General features: G+C 36.3%; 1 protein-coding gene across 8 annotated transcripts in view; it reads right to left on the minus strand.

Annotated features, from left to right (window-relative positions):
* HMGCLL1 (3-hydroxymethyl-3-methylglutaryl-CoA lyase like 1) overlaps nt 1-24,463 on the minus strand; it is a 73,744-nt gene that overhangs the window by 6,453 nt on the left and 42,828 nt on the right. For all 8 annotated transcript variants that reach the window (XM_030944921.1, XM_030944923.1, XM_030944929.1 and 5 more), the window contains one exon: nt 20,584-20,772. In XM_030944921.1, coding sequence (XP_030800781.1) covers nt 20,584-20,772 — 189 coding nt within the window. The remainder of the gene's footprint in view (nt 1-20,583; nt 20,773-24,463) is intronic.

Consider the following 24,463-nt stretch of genomic DNA (forward strand, 5'->3'; position numbering starts at 1 on the left):
GAATCACCAAAGTGGAGGTTTCACATTTCAGTCACTTTGTGAAGGCCACCAGTCAGAAAATGTGTTATATGACACATCTGTGTCCAGTACACAGGGGATGTGCATTCACAACAGCTAGAAATTGTCTCTTTTTGCACTAGCTGCTAAGATTCATGCATTTACTCTAGAAGTCGTTGGCCCAAGCTCCACAGTGGCAGCTCTCAGCTTGCAAATGTCCATGCAGAGACACATGTTAGGCTTCTTATTGGAAAGATTTAGGGTATGGTGGAGGTCTCCAGAAAAGGGTGTCTAACAGGTGGATGTATAGTTTGATACAAGCATGATCCCACATGCCTTCTCTCTCAGTCTGATTTTAGGATTTACATCAGAAATTATTGTTTCAGAGAGGAAAAGATAAAAGAAAGTGTCTTTCATGGAGACATATGTCGTAGTCATAACTGCTAGAGCATTCTTCCTCATGCACTCATTTTTAGTAATTTTTACATGGGAATAAAATTATAGGCAAATAATGTGGTGAGGTACATCAATGCTGTTAAATTCCCAAGAAATATCAGCAGACTCAGAAACAGCTTCAGTAGTTATTATAAAAAAATTCAGTAGTACTTATAAATAACTTCAGTAGTTATTAAAAATATAAACATTCACTTTCTAATCTCATAAAATCATCTCAATAAATTCTTCTCCTTTTGCACAAACAGGAAAAAAGTATCAACTAAATAATATTTGGTAAAAAACAGCCAAAAAAGTCAGTAGTCTGCTCCAGTCCTCCACAGGGCACTCACTGTAAGCAAAACCAAAACCAATATCCTCCAGCATTAAAAGGTCATGTTTTCTAAAGACATTGAATTGACACATATTAGTTCTTGATTTCCTTGTACAAACACTAGTGATGCCACTGTGATTCTGAATTTGCAGTGCAAATCTCACAGCAGCAGGGTACAGGTAGCTGATAATTGTTTGTTGAAAGTGTTGGTGACTATGGGTGGATATGGGATATCACAGCCACCCAAAGGTAACATGAAACACCTCTCTGTGTCTAACCACACCCTTGTGTTCTCAGGCAGCCTTGTCTGAGTTATTCAAAGTACCCTCACTGGAAGCTGGAATAAGCTCAGACAATTTATTTTACTGTAGATGCAAGAGCATCTAAAACCTTGATGCCTTCTGCTGACTAAGCAGTGGAAGCAGTAATTTCCACATGACACACAGTGATAATTGCTCTGTCTTTTAAATCATTGACTTTTTGGTGAAATACAAAAAAAGGAGAAGGTCTAATAATACCACCTATACATTGGTAGCATCCTTGGGGAGATGGCTTTAGCCCTAGTACAGGACATTTAATCCATTACTTCCCAGAAACACTGCATAAATACAGATTCTCTAAAATTGTATCTCTATCAAGATGTATTTGCTATTTGAACATTAAGCCACAGGTAGACAAGGTCTAAACATGGCATATATAACACAGCAATCCTGACTGATCTCCAGATCTGACAGTTCTTCAAATCAGTGGTCTTAAAATGCAGTGAGCAGGTGTTTCTCCTTTAAGATAATGTCTTTTAAAGTTCTCTTCACAATGCTTTTGAAAGGCATCTACTACAATGTGCTGCTATTTCAGCAACAGGGTCAGCTGCATCTGTGTGCTCTTGCATGTTGTACAGACAGTTATAATTCAGTGTTTGCTGACTCAAGTGCAGAATCACTCCAGTTTATCTTCAGTGGCCCCATTCAAAAAATCCTTAAATAATCCATATTCTAAGCTCCAATCTAACAGTGCTAAAAACAGATGTTGGAAAACATCCCTCAGTAGTGCTACTAACTAATTTGGAGGTTGATATTACAGCCCAGCGTGTCCAAGCACAGAGTCTGAAATAGCACCTAATAAATAACTCCTCTGCACGTTTGAGCAGCTATGAAGCTGTTTTGGTTTTGCAGCCATTAAAAGCAAAAGGAGCTCTAAAGTAAAAGCTAAAAATTGACAAAATATGTAAAACAACGTTTTACATATTTATCCTTCATTCCTCATATACATCCTTCATCACATCTTCCATATTTGTCAGACTTTTACAGGAGATAATGAGTTTCAATCCTTTAAGCAGTCCAAGCTTGCAAAAAAATTCACTGTCAATATGATGTTTTAAAAGTCCAGAGTCTCACTGTCACTTCCTGACAGGCACTAAATTGTGCTGACATTCATGAGAAGTTGTACTGCAGCTATTTCACAGGTTATGTCCTAAATGAGCACTCACTGAGCTGCTTCCACATGGATATGTGTGGGGGTGAACAATGGCTTCCAGGACAACTACAGTACTTCGATGTTTTTTGACACTTTTTTGATAATCACAAAATTCCTGACAGTGGTTCCTGAACACCTTCCAAACTTTATTTTTGGCTAGCTTTAGCTTACTCTCCAGAGAAGGCAGAGGACTTTTTGCTCCTGTCCTATGCTAACTTCCTAATTCCCCAATGAGAAAGCAAGGAATTAAATTCATCACCTTTGTCAAACAGCCAATTTTAACAGGAAACCATTATTGCCAGTGAATAATAAATGCTTCATGTTTCTCAGTTTGCTTTACTAGCTCCCCATAACTTCTTGTTGGGACAGTCAGTCTCCTTCCTTACTGATCTTTAAACCTGGTCTGTCTGGCAGAAGTTTAACTTTGTTTCTCTCTTTAAAATGGCAAGGTCAGCATCAGTAACTCCAGGAAAGTATGTGGTATAAATCAGAAGCTCTAAATCAGGTCTTTCATAAATTTGGCTTCTTCTAAACTATGAGATTTTGAAAGCATAATATCAAGGATACAAGGTATGCATTAAAGAGGAAAAGATTTGTGCCACAAAGTCAAGGGGCCACAGGGCTGTGAAGCTCAGTGCCCAGTGCCTTAAAGATAGGGGCATGTAGATACTGCAAAGAGTGGCTGCATTAGTTCAGTTTTTGCTCAAGGAAGGCAGCAGGCAGGGAGGAAGAAGTAGGATATGTCAGGTCAAAAGCTGCCCACACAAAAGGCAGTACAGGACTAATGCTATTTAACCCTGCAGCCCAGTCAGTGCTGAGCTGGCACTCTTGGAATGGTGGCTTCTGCCATATTACTGTGTCTCTCTGGCATCAGTCTGCTACCCATCACTACATGGTATGTCACTGGCAGAAACACCCTCTCCTGCAGAGAGACGCAGAATTAACCAGAGAATTAATCAGACGCAGAAATGACTATGCAATGCTTTGTAAGGTTCAGTGGCTACAAAGACCCTTCCTTAATTTACATTGTCAAGTTGTTTAATACCAAAGCTTGCCATTCTCCTGTATTTCAATATAATAAATGTATGCAAATAAATATTATTTCGGTATTCAAGAAATTAAAAGCATAATTTTCTATGTATAAGGCAATAAAATGGGATAACACCTCTCTGTGGAAACCTGTGAAAGTTATCTGCATTTCCTTCCTGCTTCTCTGCTTTTGCTAAGGTTAAAAAACTGCTAAAAAACATCACAAATCTGCTTTTGACTTAACACCATCCCTACTGACCACAGGGTGTCACTGTAACATTAAAATATCTAATTTCCAAGTTCACGTCATTTGAAAATTAATACATTCATTGGGGGGAAAGAAATCCCTTTCTTCCAAAACATATTGAGATGCAAGCAATTTGTGGGCAGACGTGCCACATAAAATAGGTTAATACTGCATTCCTTTAACTCATTGTACACATCTTTTCATATTGCTACTGACACATTTATTATAAGCAAAGCTGGCAATGACATCTAGAGTTAAAGTTCGCTAACACTTTCCGTCATAAGGCCCCACTTTCAGTTGTTTATTACTTTGTCAGCCATTAACTGCTGGAACTTATATTTTCCATACCTTGTCTCTGCCTCAGACTGGATTGTTTTGAAAGTTTCAGTGAAAAATGGGCTTGGCCACTTCCGGGAACAAGTTTTGGGGAAGAAAAACACTCTGTTACATTAATATTCAATAAGTTTTACATTACTTTCTTGGAGATATTTTTGTAGCTTTGCAGTCTCAAGTTTGGCACAGAAGTGATACTGATCTTAAGAGATCCCAGTCTGGACTTGGTTACAAGCTTAGGGAAGTTCCACCTTATTTACCACCTTATTGTCAGGAACTGGTCAGCCTGGGAGTTAAAATGCCCAAGGGTCAAGAGAGCAGCAGCTGACCATGATTTTTTTTCTTAATCTCAACCAAGAATTGTGAAGCAATTTTTCTGAGCCTGAGTTGGAATATCTGTGTCCCTGACTGACAATGCAACACCTGCACAAAAAGCCTGAGCAGTGAGGTCTGTGTTGCAGATCTGGTTCTTCAGAAAACATTCATGGATGTTTAGGGGGAATCAATTCCATTCAACATGAGACTGGTTTTGAGATTTTGGAATGCTAATAAAAATCCTGCGCCATAAGACAATTAATGAAGCAGATGTTCACAAATCATTATTTTTATTGCCTATGAAGGCTGACTGTGCTCCTTTTAGGAATATGTGCACTCTTATATTTAAAAACACTGGGGTTTGCTGGTGTGGGGCTGTGCTCAACTCCAGCTCTCCCTTGCTAAGGATCACAAAGCTGCAGGGGGAGCAGGAGGCACGCCAAGATCTTGTTGGAACCCATGAAGATGCAATGATCATCAAAACAGAAAGTGACTTTCCAGTCTCCCTTCCTTCCCTCCTCAGGCAAGCCAGGGCATTGCCAGATGCTGCTGCTGACTCAAAGTAAGCAGCTACTGCTCAGGATGCTCTTCAGCAGAAGTTGCTGCTCTCAAGCAAACCTGTGATGTTTTAACACTTTATCTGCTTACTAAGTCATTAAATAACCTGATCTATAAACACAAGGTATTTTTTCTATAGACAAAAGTTTGAACACAGTCAGGAGACCAATGAAATAGGTAGGGAAGAGAAGATAATAATCTTGGGATCCGGAGGGAAAGGGGAAACTAGACAGAAAAGGCAAAGGGGAGCTTTGGGGTAGGCTGGGATATAACTGTCCAGTCCAGAGATACATAAGCTGTGCCAGGTTGCCTGTGCCCTATGTATCATCAGGTACCAACAAGGTGTTTCTCATATGCTACATGCCACTGTAAATGAATAAAAATAAACTAGAAAATAAACAGAGGGCTTTGAATGGACAAGGGAGAAAAAAGATTGCTTAACTCTATGGTAAAGTTACTGAGGGTAGCTTTGGGAGAGGATAATGTAACTGGAACTGGACAAAGAATGCTCGGAGCTGCTGACTGTTATGGTCCAATGAATAAAGAAAAAAATATCCACTTACTTCCATGGGTGGCTCACAGAGGATAAGTTGAGTAGACACATACCCACTAAATAAAATGGCTGAATTTTCATAATATGGGGCATCAGCTGAGAATGAGTTGAATGAAGGACAGAACAGGTAAAAATCAATGTTTGAGATGCAGGCTGCAAGCAGTGCACTGCTCTGTGAACCACAATACTGAAAAGGGCAGAGGACTACTATGAAGAATCAGGGAAAGGCACTGATTTGAAAGGTCTAGTATTTGAAGTACACATGGCAAATGTGGAACATGTGAATCTATCAAAGAAAACAGCAAATCTGACCCAAGCATGGCAGCATTTGAAAAGGCCCCTTTTTTCCTACATTCAGAGATCACATAATGAAGTTGATCTGTCATATGTACCCCTCTTACTCTATCTGTACCATAGAAAGAAACTACAAATTCTTCCAATCTTGTTTTTTTGTCCTCACTAGCTTCTGCCAACTCCCAACCCTTCCAGTTTCTGAAGACCAATCTGTGTTGAGTCACTCTTCAGCTTAAGCTGGGTGACCAAATTAATTGCTCCTGAGGTGTAATTTCTCTCACTTCTTATAACCAGAACACTTGCAGCACTATGCACTAAGTGGCAGTGGACGCTACCTTGTACCAATATGAGCAAACAAAATAGACTGATGACAGAAAACATCTCTTGTTTTAAAATGAATTTGCAGCAATGAGAGCATTTATAAAAACACAGGGAAAGTAGAGCAGAACTATTTTCATTCCACAGTACCACTATCATATATCAGCATCAGGGTATCTAAAGGACTAAAATACCAGCATTTAAAATATCATCTGACTTCACTTCAGCCTGAGCCTTCATTGTTACAATTTTTCTTACTATTTTAGAATGTACTACAAGGATATGTAGAATTTTGAATCCTAGTTTGGTCTTCACATAATCCATAGTATCTTTTGCATTTTGTATTAATGCGTAATAGATGCTTTGTACTTGGAATACACAATATATTTTTATAGCAGTTATTTTCTAATGCAAGAGATTCCTTTTCTCATTTCTGGAGATAAATCTCACAACAGAAATGAACAATTGTGCATCCTACTCAAGCTGAACACATATGTATCTCCATCATTCACTATTACACCATATTAGATTTAGACTCAACAAAAAATAATCGGTACACTTAATGCTGTTAAATAAAACCTGCACTTTTTATTCAGACTTAACTATTATTTCAAATCTCTCTTAATTCTATTTTCAGAATCCCCTCAGTGAAACAATACTTTATTCTACTTTAGCATGCGGGATGTATGGAGGTTCAGAGACTCTGCTCACCAATTCATTGACAAATCACACTCAGCATAAAGAAAGGTGGATTTCCAAGATGTATGGTAAACTAACCTTATCAAAAACTCCTGGCATTCTTTACATCTTCTGGATTGCACAGGTGCACATCCATCTTCTCTCATATATGGAAAATAAGAACTGCATCCTCCATTGAAATGCTTTTAACTTATTTACAGCTAGACTGGAGACAATATTTATCATCACAAAGTATAAAGCCAAATGTCCTTTTTCTTCAGGAGCACCAAAGATTAACAGATTAGAATGTTTTCCACATGTCCACTTTACTGTCAAGAGAATATTAAAGAAGTTTTCCAGCTTCCGCAGCTCAGCCAGATGTCAATGGATCCCACAGTGAAGCAAAATTGGCAGAGTAGCCTTCTCATGACCCCGGCATTGTTTTATCAAGGATCAGTTTAAAAGTATAAAGGGCCCATTTCTTGCTGAGATCTGTAATGTTTTTCAGCCCTTTTCCCCTGCAATTACACAAAAGTGCTGACTTTGTTGAACTACTGATATGCAGTAGTATTTCTTATGACTTCTCTCACACTGTGCTGTAATTGCTGTTTATGTTGGCACAAGAAAAGTACCACGTCTTGTTTCCACTGTACATTTCCGGACTCTAGTTTCAGTAACATCAGTGGAGGATATTGTACTGGGCATATGTTTTGTTGTGTAAACATTAACTGGTAATTTACCCTGTCAATCTCCACAGCATGGCTTCTAATTACCAGAGGTTGAGGAGCTTCAGATGGACATTTTACAAAATATTTACAGCAGCTATCCTGCTTCTTTTTTTTCTTCTTCACTGCTATTTGTGTTTTGAAAATCATTGCAAGAGTAAAACACTCCATCAAATGGAGTAAACAACTCCATCAAATGCCATAAAACAAAACCCGAAACCAAATGTATTCATTCTTGTGCACCTCATTCTCTAGAGTAACTAAAGACATTTCCCAACTAGTTAAGAAAAAATCATGGCAATATTACAGTAAACATGATAGTATAGTAAAGTACCAGATATTTCTGTTTGCTTGCAATTTGATTTTTCACTTTATTTTTTTTAAACAAGGAAAAAAACCTTATATTGGCATTTTTTCCTAAAATTCATTCTTCTAAATAGCCTGTAAACTTGTAAATGGCTGTGCACATCCTTATTTTATTCAAGACTCAGACAAATGTACTTAACAAATGGGACCACTTAGGTCTTGTTAGAAAATCTACTGCAAAATTCAGAACCAAGGAGCAATCTCCCTTTAAGAGCTATGGAATATATGTTTTAGTCATTCATCTGTATAATTTCAAGGAAGTAGCACTTTATATTTTGTACAAAAAATACAGTGTCTTGAGTAGAATTCCAGGATGGGAATCATTCCAGTAACAATAATTACAGCAACATGGGCAAAGAAGATGCAATCACATAGGGCAGTTTTTGTCCACTCTAGGGAGAGAGAATTTTTATTTCAAATAAAATTTTCATCACAATTTTCATTATAATGCGAGAAACTTTTTTTTAAGTGTGATAGTTTCTTATCATCTACTGTTCTATTATAATTGGATCAACTTTATAATGTTCATCACATTACAGTACCCTAGCATGTTACACTGCCTCCCCTTCAAATACATTGATTAATTAAGTGGTGGCATTAAGGTGGGAAGCCATGAAATATAAAAAAGGCCTTGAAAATTTTCTCTTTTTCTGATGGAAGTTCCTTTTTATAAAAAGACATCTGTAATTGTCTATCCAATGTATCTGCCAGCAGTACAGCCAGAACACTTCTTTTGTTTAAAAAGCCATTCAACTTAGCACCTTGTATTTTAGCTATCAATGCATATTCTATTGCTCTGCTAAATCTACTTCTATTTTGTTTACTTGGCTTATTCTTTAGAGGAAAAATACTCCATCAAGTTAAAAATTATTTCCTATTCTTGCAGTTCTTAGTGCAAAAAAAATGTAACTGCTATGAACATTGGAGAAAAAAAAATATTTCTCTAAGTGTTTACTTTATGCATTTGAATAAACTCTGTTAAGCAAATCACATCATTTGCCTCTGGCAATGTTACCACATATCATTTGCACTAAGCAACAAAGAACAAAAAAGTAAACAAGCAAACATTCAAGCTGGAATGTACAACACTACCATTCATTTATGTTTAAAAATTATAAAAATGTTTTATTTCTGAATGCCTGACTGTTTCAATTCATAGTGCAATATTTCAAAAGAAAAAAAAAAGATAAGTGACAAATTTTTGACTCAAGAGACTGTTTCTGTGTTGCTTCTGCACAGCACAGAATGAAAAAAATGATTGTCATACTTTAGGTACTACATCAGCTTTGGTTTCTGTCTTAGCTGAAGAGTCATCTTCAACTTATTCCACTTATGCAAATGCTTATTTGTTCTCCCAAGCTACAAAGATCCACCCAACACTCATTTGGAGTGAGTTCAGAACTCCAGCCTTCTGGTCACAGTTATCTACAGATCTTCTGCAGTTAATTTTACCTTAGAAAACATCCTAAGATCTTGTTTAAAGCCACTTGATACATCTCAAAATAGGAAATAACTCTCCCTTCCTCATTGTTTGCTAGATGATAACAAAATTCTTCTGAGGAGCTGTAAATATTCAAGAATGGCCAGAGGTTTAGTTCCACCCCCTCAGCACAGCTGTCTGTAGAGCTGCCCAAAAAGGAAGGAAGCATCATCCTGTAAACACTACACTTCCCTACTGGAGACCCTGGGATTTGTCATTCCCCAAGTCTGTTCCAGCCATGGCAAACTCTTCTGACCCTTGCTTAGGTCTGAAATTCAGGTTCCATGCAATGTTCTCTTTTTCCAGCAAAAACTAGAATGCACACACTCACAAATAATGAAAGGTCATGAAAACAACAATTTCCAAGAGGGAAGCATTGTAGTGATTCTGTCCATTTTTTTTACAGTTGCTATTAAACTTTAAGAAAAACTACTTTAGGGTAAAAAGGGAGAGGGAGTAATTCCCACCAAGTAGAAAAATAAACATGTCTAAAAGCCATTTATCTTCTTCTAGATGTGTACAGATTAAAGTTCCATATGATTATAGGGAGAACTTCTAAAAAGAAGTCAAGCAACACTTATAGAAATAATTTATTTTCAAAAAAGAATGCAAATTAAATAAATAATTAAATTCTGAAAAAAAATGGTTTTAAAGGTATTTAATTGTATCTTGATCAAACTTTTGAAAATTTTCTTTCACAATTATTTTTTAAATTATATTGAAATATTGTATTTTATTTCTGTCACTGCTCCACATACCTTTTTAGTGTCCAGTATATAAGCTCAAATCCCCAGAGACACCAGCAGCACACTCAGAGCTGACCAAAACCTCTGAAATCTCATCTCCAGAGACATCCTCAGATGTCATTATGGAACGCCATTTGTGGAATGCCACAAATTCTACTAGGAATGACAGCAAAAACCTCTATTTTGTGTGGCTAAAGCACAGGAAGTTGTGCTCTTTTGTGGCCATGTATATGAGCAAAAACCTAAATGGCATCAGGACTGGAATTCAACTGTCCACTGTGGGTAACTCTTGCATAGTCCTTGGCACAGCTTTGCCCTGGGGCAGACAGAGCTTCACCAAGCAATTCCTGGCACAGCCTGGGAACTAGGACCCTTTAGGGACTATCCATAGCTGTCAGTCTGGATTTTTGGTTTTTGGGATGCAAGCTTTACACAGCAATTGGCCACAGTACCAGACAAGCCAGGATGTGCTGAGCATGGCAACCCTTTAAAGGAGTGACACAGCAACTGTAGGAATTTAATGCAAACCCTAGGAGAATGCAAACCTTATGGAGACATAGAACTTCACCTCTCAAATTACCATGGCAGCTGATGAGATGGCAATTGAGGAAGAAATGCATGTTGTGGCAGGAGTGCTGAGAAGAAAGAATGGCATGGGCCTACAAGGATGGGTTCTGAGATGAGCCAGTTGTGTAGGATTGTATTTGTGGAAATCCCATTTCATTTGTTGCGGAATTTGGAAGGTATGGGACAGACAAGCAAGACACCATAAAAATAAAAGGGACAAGTAACAATTGCAGAGAACTAGCTTGTCTTTCTGTGAATGAGAGTGCTTATGTAATGGTGAATAAGGCACAAGAAACGATCTTCAGACCAAGGAAAATTCTTTATTTTCCAGTCATCTAGATAATCAAGGCTTTCATTTTTAGGAATTGAATCAAACACTGTTGTAAAATAGTTATCAGTTCAATTTCTGATTGCTGTGGGCAGTCATCTCATTAAAACTACAGTCAGTCCCTATCAATCATGCAAAAACCACCCAAAACACTACCTTTTATGCATGCAATCCAAGGCACAACAGAAATATGCACGGGGAATGTGACACCAGTGTGCCCTCACCACACTTCTTATGCATGCTAAGGATCAGTGATTTCAGGTTTTTAGTGCTGTATTTTCACAGCTTCTAAAAGTACTAAATATTTATTTGAAATGTGGCTTAGCATTTTGAAAACTATTCTATACTAATTTGTTCTGTAAACACCTGAAACCTTTTTTTTTCAAGCCTTCTTACATTTCCAGCATTTGGAAGTAATTTGTTTCTAGTCCAAAAAAATGAATGTCTGTCTCTAACAAAAAGAGCTGGATTGCTGCCCAATCCACTTCAGAACTGGATGATGCTGACTTTTAGCCATTTAAATAGTCAAGTTAAACAAGACACTGCTGGGATGATAAAAGGGGCTCTGTAAAGAGACTGTTGCTCTGCCTTTGTGGACTTAAACCTATCAAACAATGACTAGGAAAACAGTGAAAGAGAGAAAAAAATTAACCTAAGTACCAGGGAAAACATTCGGGTTAGGTGAATGCAGGAGCACGGTATCTGTTCACATCATTCTTTCCTCTTGCCAGGGAGCTGCCAGCAGGATATTCACTCTGCTTAAGCACTCACAGAGGCAAAGAATGGCAAAAAGGAATTACAGAGGGCAACAAAGTGAAGGGGACTTAGACACTGACAGTCTGTGTGGAGTATTACCCTAAAAAGCAACTGTAATCTGCTAATTTTGTACCTAAATTACATTCTATGCAATTTTGTGTGAGCCTTGTTTGCAAGCTCTACTGTGCAAGCTTCTTATTATCTTATTAACACTAGTATCTTATTAATACTAGTTCCTTTCCCTTTTTCAAACATAGTTCCAGATACAACAACTAAAGATGCAGCAGAACAGAATCTGATGAAGACCAGAGAACCATTTAAAGTAAATTCTCTGAATCTGCTTATTTTTGCATAGAAAGAAGTGCATTCACAAGAGGACAAAGATGCACAGTAATGAAAGCAATATTAGAAATGTATTTTAGGTACTGATCAACTATATCAGTATGGCTTTAATGGTTCTAGATTTAATGAAAATGATCATGAGGCTTAAATTGGAATGTACCACTGACACTGCAGAATGAAATGTGTAAATGAATGCCACTTACAGGACGGAGAACTCAGAAATTAAAGCACTTAAGACATGATTAGGCAAGATAAAATAAAACAGCATTCCAAGAAAAAGAAATGTACAAGGGGGACACAAGCACAGAAAAAGAATATTTGGGCCAAATTAATTTTTTTTAATAAATACACAGCTTCAATTCTATTTGTATAGAAATGATCTTTGCTTTTAAGACAGAAAACTAAAACCACTTCAAATTTTATTTGTATAGTTGCTGCAATAATTTTCCATTAATATTCAATTTAGCCATAGAGTGATATGTATGAATTTTCAGAGCTATAAAGAAAGATGCATTGATTTGCATGTAAAAATCAAATGTTTAAAAATATTTTAGAAGATAGCTGAGGTTTGATTGTAAGCCAAAGGAAAGTCATGTCTACTGTTGCAAGTCAGCCCTAGTGAGTAATTTGAAGATGAGAATAATCTATACAAGATGAAGGTTCTCTTTTCTTAGTATCCTGAAACAGACTTAGACTTGAGGTTTGTTGGTTCAGTAACTAGGTCTGAGAGCTTCTGAAATCCAATATTACAGCATATTACAAGCAGCTAAACAATGTGCATTTCTATTATTCAGTAATCCTTTATAGTAAGCTAAGTTTCATTTCAAATAAAAACCAAAACCCACAAAACCAATAGGCTACCTATTGGTATATGCATGTAAACAAATCTAACTCAGGAACTGTCACTGCTATTTCAATACACAATAACAAATATATTCCTCTTCCTATCTTAAAATATTCAAACAATAAGAACCTTGAAACAAAGTCTAACATTTAGGTTTTTTCCCCAATTATACTGTAACAGTTATAATAATAGTAAGGATTAATTTATTTGTGGACTCTCAGACTATCAAGTTTTTCTGAAGCATAATGATAGGGGTCAAAAACTTACAGTTCCTCAGAAATTGCACACTGTGCACATTCTGCAAAAAGCAGCAGAAAGAAATAAAAAATGCAGTCACTAATTCTTTTGTACTGATCTAAGAGAAGAGTAAAACTAGGGCTGCTAATTCTTTAATTCTTTTGTACTGATCTGAGAAAAGAGCAGGAGTGATGCTGCCTGTTCATTTAATTCCTTATTCTGCTGTTACTAAAGGCAAAAACATAAAACCAGTAAAAAAAAAAAAAAAAAAAAAAAAAGAAAAAATACTGGAAAACATCTGCCAGATTTTGAGCATGAATGCCTATGTTTTCATTTTCTTCCCATATGTAGGTCTGATTTATCCATTTGTGCAGTATGTTTTTTCATTTACAATAGTAACTAGCTGACTGCTCACAGTAGCAATATCATTTGATCGAATGCAAGGTTTTTTCCTACTTTCTTAAAGTAGACACCCTCTTTTTAAGTTTTTTTCAGAAGAAGAAAATGAATATTTTCTTCAGCCTGCTAATTTTGCATAATTCACCTGCCATTTTTCCCCCTAACTTATTTGCTTTCAAATAGAGTATTATTCATCAGTCTTGTTAGCTTTCAATCTCAAGCAACTCTACTCACATGCTTTCCCAATATCATGTACTTCTTTGTCTCCAACATCTGCTTTTTTAATTGCTAGCTTTAGCTTAGTGCTATGTCATTTCCACAGGGAAGGGGGAATAAAAGGAAACAGAAACAAAAAGGCAAATTGATGTTTTCTAAGGAGTTTTATTTTACTGACAACATTTTGCCTAGCTTGCTAAAATTTCAAAAGTACTGTTTATACTTTCAGACCCAGAAAATACCCAGTGAGTGTCCTGGATAATTTAATTCTTAGAAAAATCCAAAAGTAGAAATCTGGGAATACCCTTACTTAAAAAACAGGCATGTTGCAGTAAATTCTCTTGCTTTACCTAAAATTTTTGTGTATTCCCATTCTCTTATGTTTGATCTCAAACATTTTCTTTTGCATGTTTTAGATTACACAGATTTCCATTTACAAATTGGGCTAGCTATCCTGTTTCTCACAATTCAAATCTAAAACTTGAAAAAATTTAATTTCTACAAGTTAGAACAATTACCCTTAACATGAGCATTACAGTATTGCAAATTATTCATTTAAGCAGGAAAACCTAGGATCCATAAGCCAATATATCCACAACTCTGCTGATGGGTGCTTTCCAGCTTAAAGAAGTTCCGTTTCATAATTCCATTTGTTTCCTACCCTTTAGCCAACTTTCCACTTATTACATGCCTCCACACCTTAATATGAACTTCCACTGCAGAAAACTGCAAATTGTTTTCTAAAAAATCAAAGCATGTGATGGCCATTGTACATCTTTTGTCTTCTTTGGCAGCGATTGCCTCAAAGAATTCCTGCAAAACACTGAAGCATGACCAGCCCTTCCTGAATTCTGTACAGCTACCCTCAGGCAGGCTGAATTTTTTTGTCATGTTTCCCTATCTGAACCTTCAAATTAGTTTCTGGAGATCTCTGTTAAGTCTTCTGCAGTTTCCTGGCATATATTTGTAAACAGCAGAGGAAAGCAAACTTGCGAGGTCTGCTGAAGCCTTTCCATCTCTATGCTTTCCTCAAAATAGGAATGCAAGCATATTAAATTTTTTTCAATATCGCCAAATATGTGCATACTTCTATATGGCAAGCCTCTCCTATGCTCACATTGTGCTTCATAATGTCTTCAGAGTGCCACGTTGTGCAGGACAAAAGAAGTGGAAGGTTACAGGGTCAGATAATTTGATTAGGCACAGAAGTATTTTGATCATTTGCTCACTCATATACTTTAGCTTTTTTAATCTAAAAAGTACATTCTACAGAAAAGTTGAAATTATTCTGTTTTTAAATTTTAATTTCAAAAATTAAGTTTTAATTCTTCACAAAAACTGTCTGTACTTGTCTGATGATCTTCCTCTGTTTTTTTCCTAGCACTTCACAAAGTAAAAGAGATAAGCCTTACTTCTGTTTTACAAATAAAATAATAAAATTAAGAAAAAGCCCTGAGTACAGTGACATGTCAAATTAGGAAAGGACAACCCAAGATGCATGTTATGGTTCCTGCCTCCTGTACCTCCTTAATTCCATACAGTATCTCCCTATTAGCTTAGAAAAACAGCCTGTAAGACATTGTTGAAATTTTAACTGAACTGTCATGATTATTTTTTGCTCTGTTAAAATTTAGTTCAAATATAAATAATTTAATTGCCAGGTAGTGAGTGCCCCAGCACACTGCTGAAAAAAACCCCAAAATACTAGTATCCTTTAATGCACTATTGAAGCAAGAATTTTGGCAGGTCAATACTAGCTCATTTTGTCAGTTACTACAGAACTCCCCAAAACCAGTATTTTTTGATGTGTGTAGCAACAGACAAATCTGGCTGGACCAGCTTCCTCAGCTAAAAAGTGCATATTCACTGTTACAGGAGGAATTCCTAGCACAATGAGTACATGCTGGGCTTCACACTTTTTCACAGTTACCTATCTATCTTCTCTGCCTTAATACAGAAGTGTCAATTCATTGTACTGCACTATAGCTCTGGATGACTGTGCTTTTCAGGGAAATAAACAGACAATGTTGCTTACAAATGAAGAACGATAAGGTATTTGTTTGGGGTTTTTTTTATTTATTTCTTGATCAGTACGTAAAACTCATGAAAACTAAACTAAAGGTATTGTGCTTATAACTTTTTACAACATAGTTTCATAAAACTGTACTTGAAAAAAAATATCCTGTTGCTTGTTTTTAAATCAAGAGATTAACTGGTGACTGTATACACATTTGTATGTATAATTCAGTAAAAATGTAATGAATAACCAAGAGAAACCCTGAAGCAATTTATCTGGAATAACTATACACATGTAATTTGCCTTTTCTCATTCAGCCTTCCACCACTTCTATCCATATTTTCATGCCATTTTACCATTATTTTATTTTATCACTCCTCTATTCTATTCAGCTATCTAACTTGGCTTCTAGCTGTAACTACTACTCATTCACTGGGACAAGCTAGGATGAGCCCTCATCCTTGTAGATACCTACTAAAATATGGCAGACAAATCCAAGGTGATAGAACTGACTGCAGGATACAAATGTTCAGTGAATCTTCTAGTACACAAGTGTTCTTACATATGACGTATTTATTTGGAAATTCATCACTATGGGCATTACAGGTATATTCTCTTATGTCAGTCACAGAAATGCAGATCTGAAAACTTAAGAGGAAAATGTCAGCAAACGTAATCTGGCACCTGAGAGAGATGTTTAAGTGCTGTCAGACACCAACACCAATTTCTCAGGCTTTCTTGAGTCTGTTTTTTTACCAACAGAGCTCCAAGTGGAGAACTGTTAGGGCTTTGTGAACGCCCAGACATCAGGAAATGCTTTCTGAATTTAACTGAGTAGGAATATCTTGCCTCTGCAAGACAAAGCCTCCAGCTGAGCTCCAAGATCAAAGCACATGACACCTGCCAACTCTCAGCACTCCACTCAGCACCACCTGCCATGAAAAGCCATCCTTAAAGCTCAAGTTACTGGTTGCCAGTCCCTTCTCTAAAGACTCAACTGTCCTAAAAAGCAGCAAGGACAGACAGCTCCATAGAAAAAGGCAAGCAATGAGTCAAGAGTCAGCCAGACAGGCAGTGGCAGCAACATCACCAGAAAAACAAAGCCATGAAGCTGAGTCAGAGATTCAAGATTGGAATCAGCTCTGGACACAATAACCAGGATCAGACAAGATCAGCGAGCTCTTCTAACGTTTTGCATGGAAGTTCATGTAAATCATGAAGGAGGGAATTTTAAACACAGGATTTTTTAACTGCTTAATTTAGGCTCTACCATTTCATTCTGCTTGCTGTTGTAAGCTCTATTCCTGTAAAAAATGATCCTTGTAAATTAATAAACCATGAACTTCAGCACCTACATTCAGATTTCTCTCCTGTTTCTGGAAGTTAAAACAGCCAGGCCAATGCTGAGTGTCTTTGAGTGAACCCAGATTTTACTACAAAAGTAAACTGGATGCACAAAAATATGCAGTTTAGTTAGGGTCTCCAGCATACACCAAGAGACTAGAATCAATTTAGTTAAGTGATGCAGGGAAAAGGTCAGCAGCCAGCCATTTTTATTTGGATTTACTTTTCTCAAGTTTATTTCATCTTTAAAATTCAAGGATCTTAAAGAAATTAATAAAATGTTATTAAATATTGTAAGCTCTCCAAAAGGGGCTATGTTATGTTTGTAATAAAACCCTTAAATTTGGATTTTGCAGTCTGAACCTTGAAAGTTTAATTTAAGGCTTGATAAATTGTGGTTTTGGTACTAAAGTGGGGATTTTATATAAAAAATTCCTGTTTTGTGGAAAAAGACAGAACTCATAAAATGAAGTTTCATTTGGCATGTAATCAATCTCATTCATCTCTCTGTGTTCAATAGGGCAAACATGATTACACAAGGTGGTAAAAATCCTTGGTCTTTCTAAGTCATTAGGGTTTTATAATTGTTTTCTTTAAGTTTGAATTTGAGCCTCACAGTGTAGAGATCAGTTCATTTTAATGAATTAGGATAGCAATTTGTATTTGATAAAATTCTATGGGACAATCATGTGGTTGTTGGATATTCAGGTATCACAGCCAGACAAATATCCTCTTTTCCTCTTAGCATACTCTTTCTCTTGTTTGAATATATGTTGAAAAGACACACAAATCTATTCCTGGCAACTACACAAGTTTTACAGGAAAAGAGTTCTTTAACACTTCCATTAAACACTTTCCACACCCTCTACCACTTCTGTACACACAACAGAAGTCAATTGTCAATGAAACTCAAATCTCCTTAGATAAGGTAAGGTCTACCTTACCAGGGCCTCTCCAGAAAGAAGTTCTCTGACTCATCTTTTTACCCTTCCTTGGAGGTCTGTAACAATTTCCTATAAATGTTTTACTATTTCTGTTACACTATGTGTTTGTCACATTATCTAATGCACATGTGTAATTTTACTCAAAGTACCATAACATCTAACTAGATCTCCACATCATTTCCCATCTTCTGAATTGTCTTTTTAGTAAATTCTATACTCTGGTAGTTTTATATTAAGCCATGTAACCAAGAGTCAGTCATGTTTCTACTTTAAATGTTTGCTGGTTTCTTTTGAAGCATCACTTCATGTTCCTCACATTTTTACACAGATTATTTTCATAAAATGAAGTGAATTTCCTTTCTATCTGTATCAGCAATTCAAAAAATTACTTATGCTTTAAAAGTTGGCTAATCTCTCTCCCATCTTTCACTACCTATCCTTTTCTTAAAACAACACATATAAAACTGAATACTAAAACTGCAAGACTACTGCCCTCCTAATTTCTTATACAGATACGGCCTGTCAGTTCTAGATGACTTTGGATCAGCCCCAAACGAAAGAAAATATTCTGGGTAGTATAGTCCTGCATTGAACAATGTGATCTGTATAAAAAATCACTTACTGAATTACCAGCAACTCTTTCCACTCCTAGGAGATCTCCCATCGAAGCAATGCCTGAATTAGTGCAGAGTGATTTGTGGCTTTCCAGCTGTCATTCATTAATTCTTAGGAAATACAATATACAGTACAACAGTACTCAGCCTGGGGTTGTTCAGCAGTGTCTTAGGAAGAGTGTAATTTGTCTGCTGAATGTTCTTTAAACTTGTTTTCAAACAATAACTGTAGCCTATTATTTCTATGACCCCCCAAACACATTTCACTCTTGCTGAAATATTGTGTCAGTCACGCAGACCCATAAATGGGGAAGGGAAAGGAATTGTGTCTGAGAAGAGTTTGGTTTAGGAAACAGCAGCTGAGTTAAAGACAAGCGGTTTTATTCCAGTGCTCTGCCATTCCTGTATCTTTGGCAGAAAGGAAAGCACAGGCAAGGCTGACAGCAGGGACTAGAAGTGACCTGGGCACTCTGACTCACCAGCTTTACCACTTCACCACACAGTTGGTGACAAGTTCAGCTGAGCCAAAACCACTGCACCTTTAGACATGTACTTTAGGAGACCTTGACAACACAGGGAAGTTTTCTGGTGGGTCTCAGGCACCCTTGCCTTCCCAGAAATATGAGAAAGTTGCATAGGAATTTCTTTTTAAGTCTTTTGCCCTCTTGAATTTGCATGTTAATTATCCTAAGCTGCTCATTAGTACTTAAGAGATTTTTTTTTTCCTTTAGCTCTTACACAGCTGGTTTAAGAACTAAATAAAAAGATAGTAAGAGGTAAGCATGAGACAAGAATCACTTACAGCTAATGCTGGAGTTAACAAAGCATAGCCATTGTTCAGTGTTTAGTAGGCACCATGACAGCAATTATTTAAAGGGAGGGTTTGAAAAACAATGCTGCAAATATTTTTATGGCCAACTCCTCCCATGCTCAGGGGTTTACATGCTTTTAGCTATTGCATCTGCAACTGAAGCTAACTGTGAAATTAGCCATTTATTTATCCCATGATACATAGACACATTTGTAACAGTAAAAGTGAGTAAGGGTGAATAGTGAATGCTGTGAGTAAAAGTTAGAACCTTTCTTACCAGATTTTGTCATTCCCTATTTAATCAAATACCTGTGGATTCCCATGTTGGAACTTTCCTTGTTCCTTCTTCTGGCATATACCACTAACACTGTTAACACAATTGTAGCTAAATAACATAATATGAGCTCTGCCAAAATAACAAGTCAGACAAAGGAAACTTTGATCTTCAAAATGACTGCCTGAATTGCATGGAAACAGAAGACACCATTAAGTATAAAATAGAACAATAAAGGCCCACAATTTGTAAATAGCTACTGACTCTGTAACGCTTAGTAAAAGTAGGTCTCCTTAGCAAAGGCATTTTAAGATATTTCTCAAGATTGTATCTTGACAAAAACTAAATTAGAACTTGCAGCCTGTTTTTTGAATTGTGTCCTATTCTGAATCTCTTATGGAAATTAACTCTGATAATTTAGGCACAGATTTGAAAGCTGATTAAATAAGATATAAAGTTGTTGCTAATCTTACTTGGTAGGCATAACTGATAAACAAAAAAGAATAATGAAGGCATATGAATAGTGATAAAATTATCTAGATGATTCTGTGCACATAACTACCAACATTTTAGATTTATCCATCTGAAATCAAGATGCAATTATGCATTATTCCATTTTACTTTTAGACACATCCACAAAGTAGAAATTTTAGCTTAGTGGAAAACAAGCATATAGCTGTTCCTAAGAAAACTGGAATCTGAGATATCAGAAAAGAATTATTTAATGTCCCTCCTTCATCTAATGTCAATTAAATGTAAACTCATAACTGTTTCTTAGTGATTTTGTATGGAATTGAATGTGATTAATATATAAATTTCGACATTTCCTGGTAAAAGCAACAGCAATAATACTAGTAGACAATTTGATGTGTGAGGAATACTTTCCTAAAGTTTAGTGAGTGCCTTTTTGCTCTTCTAATGATCTCTTTAATGGCAGATTTTTTTAAAATTGCACACTGAATTAAAATAAGAATACTATTATTGTATATTATGAAAGGAAAAACCAAGTCACCTGCATGGCTGTGAGGATATTGGCTAACGCCTGGCCATACGTGTCATGACAGTGAACAGCAAGAGCACTCAAAGGAATTTCTTTCATAACAGCTTCCAGCATTTTTTTCATACTTCCAGGTGTCCCCACACCAATTGTATCTCCCAGAGAGATTTCATAACAGCCCATACTGTACAGCCGCTTAGATACCTGATTGGAAACAGAAAAACAAGAGGTCAAGATGACACCAAGAGGTCAAGATGAAAGAGTATAAAATTGAGTCAAGAACAAACACTATAAAGGACATACTTCTGTACAGGTTTTAGGTTTGCACCTACTGAGGTGGATCTATTTATCAGACAACATATATTCATTGTTGAAAACTGCCATAGAAGAACAACCCACAGATCCTCTCATTTTAAAATTATAGTTCTGCTACATTCTGTATGTGGAATAGCTAACCAAGTCAAATCCATCAAAAACTTGCTTTCTGACTCTCCCACGGAATCCAAACGAGCAAAATTTTAAAATTATGAATTAATTTCTGTCAAGCCCTTTCCTAACACTTTCTTCTCTCTGGGGACTTCTCAGCTGTTTGGTTTTCTCCATGTACTTACAAGTTGTGCAGGGTAAAGACCTGTTCTTTTGTTTGCATATTATATGAAGCCAACAAAGATAATAAATAATTAACAAAAAGCGTTATTTTTCTTTCTCTTGGCACTGAAAAAAATCAATGAAAGCTGAAATTTTAACGTGCTGCAGTCAACATTAATTTTGCAATATCAATTTTGCTTGCTTTTCATGAAATCAAACATTAAAATACTAACAAAGCAAAACTGCAACTTAATTAACATTCTGGTCCTTAAGTTTTAAAAATTTTCTTAATATAAAACAAAACCATATACAAATAGGTCTTACTTATGTAAGCAGAGCCCTAAATATTTCTGGAATTACGTCTTCAAGGAGCTCTTTGCATGAGTGAAAACTGAGGTCTGGCTTCATAATTTTTGCATGGAGAGAAACACATTCAGAAGCACAAAATCATATTTTCACTGAAAATATTTCTTCAGGAATTGAATGCAGGCGCTTTCCATCTTATTTTTGTTGGATTCATTTGGAAAGATTCCCCCTTATTTTCAGCTGCTCAATATGTTTGTCCCCTTTAGTATTCCCCACTGTATATGAAACATCCCAAAAGACCACTCCACTGGAATGGAATCCCAGTTTAGAAACTAACTGTTTAGAGATGAAAAAATACAGCCCTCTTCCAAAAAGACATCTTAAGTCACACTGCAGTCTGCTGTTAAAACAATTCCAGGGCTCCATCAGTGGGATTGCTGTGAGCATGTCTGAGGAAGTGGACAAAGTGCTGCACCAGCAGTCTCGGAAGCGCTGGATTAATATTGCTGCTCACTTAATTCAAAGAACAGCTGAAAAAAAAGAAATAGTCTGAATCATCCTGTTTAAGGCTTGGAAGTGCTATGACTATTGCAAATGTGGTAAAACTGTGCTTTAAAGTCAGATTCCCTGGTTCATATACATATAAATTCAACATACATTTTAAGAAAGGGACATTCACCAGAATGAAAAAGGGATTCATCTCACAGTGTATTTTTATATCATCAACACATGGCAGGCATTTTAACTAGACTACTGTTGTAAGAAAGAAAAAGGATCATCTGCAGTTAGTGGTGGATTACAGTCAGTTAAATCCCAAACCTTAGTGTTTCTTCAAGACCAGGGCAAAGAAATGTATTGCACTTCCCCCCCTCTTCTTTTTAATGCACAATTCAAAGTTTTTCTAGTAAGTATTTTAGTCAAAACTTGGACCATATAAACTGCTAGAAATCATACTGCATTTACTTCTTTTTCATGCTCAGTCCTTAGGTCTTTTCATTTCCTAAATGCAGAGTTCTGAAAGATGGAAGAAGAGAGGATGAAATTTAACAAGCTGAGCATCATCACTGACTCATCACAACCTAAACTGAAAAAGAGATCTAAATTTAATTTATAGCTTGGAAGAAGAATGGGATTTTTGTACTGAATTTTCTATTCTACCATAGTAGAAGGAAGCTTGTTAGTTATAGTTTTGTAAGTTTTCAATGTGGATTTTTGGGAGGAGAGTGTGGGAGAAGAGAACACACTGTTTTTCTACGTAATCAGGATGTGATTTTGAGCTTTCAGCTTTGTTGATTGAACAGGGTTGTGTTCTGCACCACTGAGCAGCTTTGTTATGCATATGAGTTTCCCTCTGGAAACACTGCTTGGCACCAAGCATTGATCAAAATGGGAATTGGGGAACCAGCACTGCAACCTCTTAGGCATGTGAACAGTCCTACTCCTGGAAATATCAAAAACTATATTCCTATATTGAATACAAAAAAAAGCCGATAATCCAGTTATAGATTATTTTAAGTAACTAACAATCTAAAAAACCTTCAGTTCTTGTGCTGTAAGGGAAACTTTAATGATCCAATAATATTCAAATAAGAGTAGGTACATTTTCTATAGTTTAGTCAGAATGTGTCCTGAATAATATTTAGCTTAATGAATCCACTGCTTTAGGTTAAAAGGAAGCTAAAGAAAGAAATAAGCAGGCAGAAAGACAAAACCAGCCAAATATATAATGGAATTATATGATAATGCATTAGACAACTGGCTTCAAGGATGTTATACAGCGCTTCTGAAAACTTTCAGGCTATATCTGCCTAAAGTTGAAATACTCAAACAACAAAATGATAAATGGTTAAGAAGTGACTTCCTTTCAAGAATCAGCAGAGTAACAGGACTAGGCAATTTATTTTAGGATATGAAAACTGTTTGTTTGTTTGTTTTAAATAAAGAACCATACAAATACACCTGATAGATTCCAGAAGTCTGAAGGCATCTGAATTTTGCATTCACTTGATAACTATGTGTAAAGCAGTTACATATCTAGTATGCCAGAAATTAATGTAGTCTGCAACAATCTGTAATAATGCATGTAGTCTGAAATAATCCACCTCTTCTAATTGTTTTTTGCTTCAGTTAAAAAATATTTTGCTTAAAAAAATTAAAATGCTCACTGTTACTGACTGGAGGAGAAACTGTCTAAACCTTTCAATCACAGCTGCTGATTGCAATACACAAGTCAAGGGAGTCAAAATGCTCCCATCCCAAAAAGATGATGACCAGAGCAGCAGCTCTCTGAAAGAGTTTAGCAACTCAGCCAGTAATTTTGGTAATGCTGATTCTGTGCATGTATTTATACAAAAGCTATCAGATGCTTCTATATATGCAGCAGTGCTTGCCGAATCAGGGATGGAATTAATAAATTTAATGTGGTAGCTTTTATCATGAACACATACACATACAGGTACTCAAGATGACACTTAATAGGATGAAGATAGAAATTAAAATAGCTGTGTAGTAAAAGTTAGCAGGTCAGGAACATTAAATAGCAATCCCACTGGCAAACTGAGAAGGAACTCTTCTCAGTAAAAGGAGCTTTTCTCAGTAAAAAACAAGCAACACATAGAAAGAAGCCTTTTGGGGAACATGGTAAACATGTCATCACTGCTCTAACTAAAGCTGTGTCATTTCTAACCTTCACTTCATATTAAAACAAATACATTTAGAAATACTGACAACTTTCCAAATTAGTTCGTTGTTTTGTTTTTTTTAAAGAGTATGAATATGTGTGGATGCTGTGGGAGAAGTATTAGAAGTATTATCACAAATTCCATCTGGAGTGTATACTAGAAGAAGATGCAAGAGAACAGGATCTGAAAACCACATACATAACATAATATATCAGACAAATGTTGACTAGTTGTTAGTGCTACAAATTGAAAAATAATGGTCTGGATATTCTGCTAGATCAACAAAAATAGGTGATTAAGTGTATCGGAGAAGACAAGTC

Source organism: Camarhynchus parvulus, chromosome 3 (genome assembly GCF_901933205.1).
Source record: "Camarhynchus parvulus chromosome 3, STF_HiC, whole genome shotgun sequence".
NCBI classification, from domain to species: Eukaryota; Metazoa; Chordata; class Aves; order Passeriformes; family Thraupidae; genus Camarhynchus; species Camarhynchus parvulus.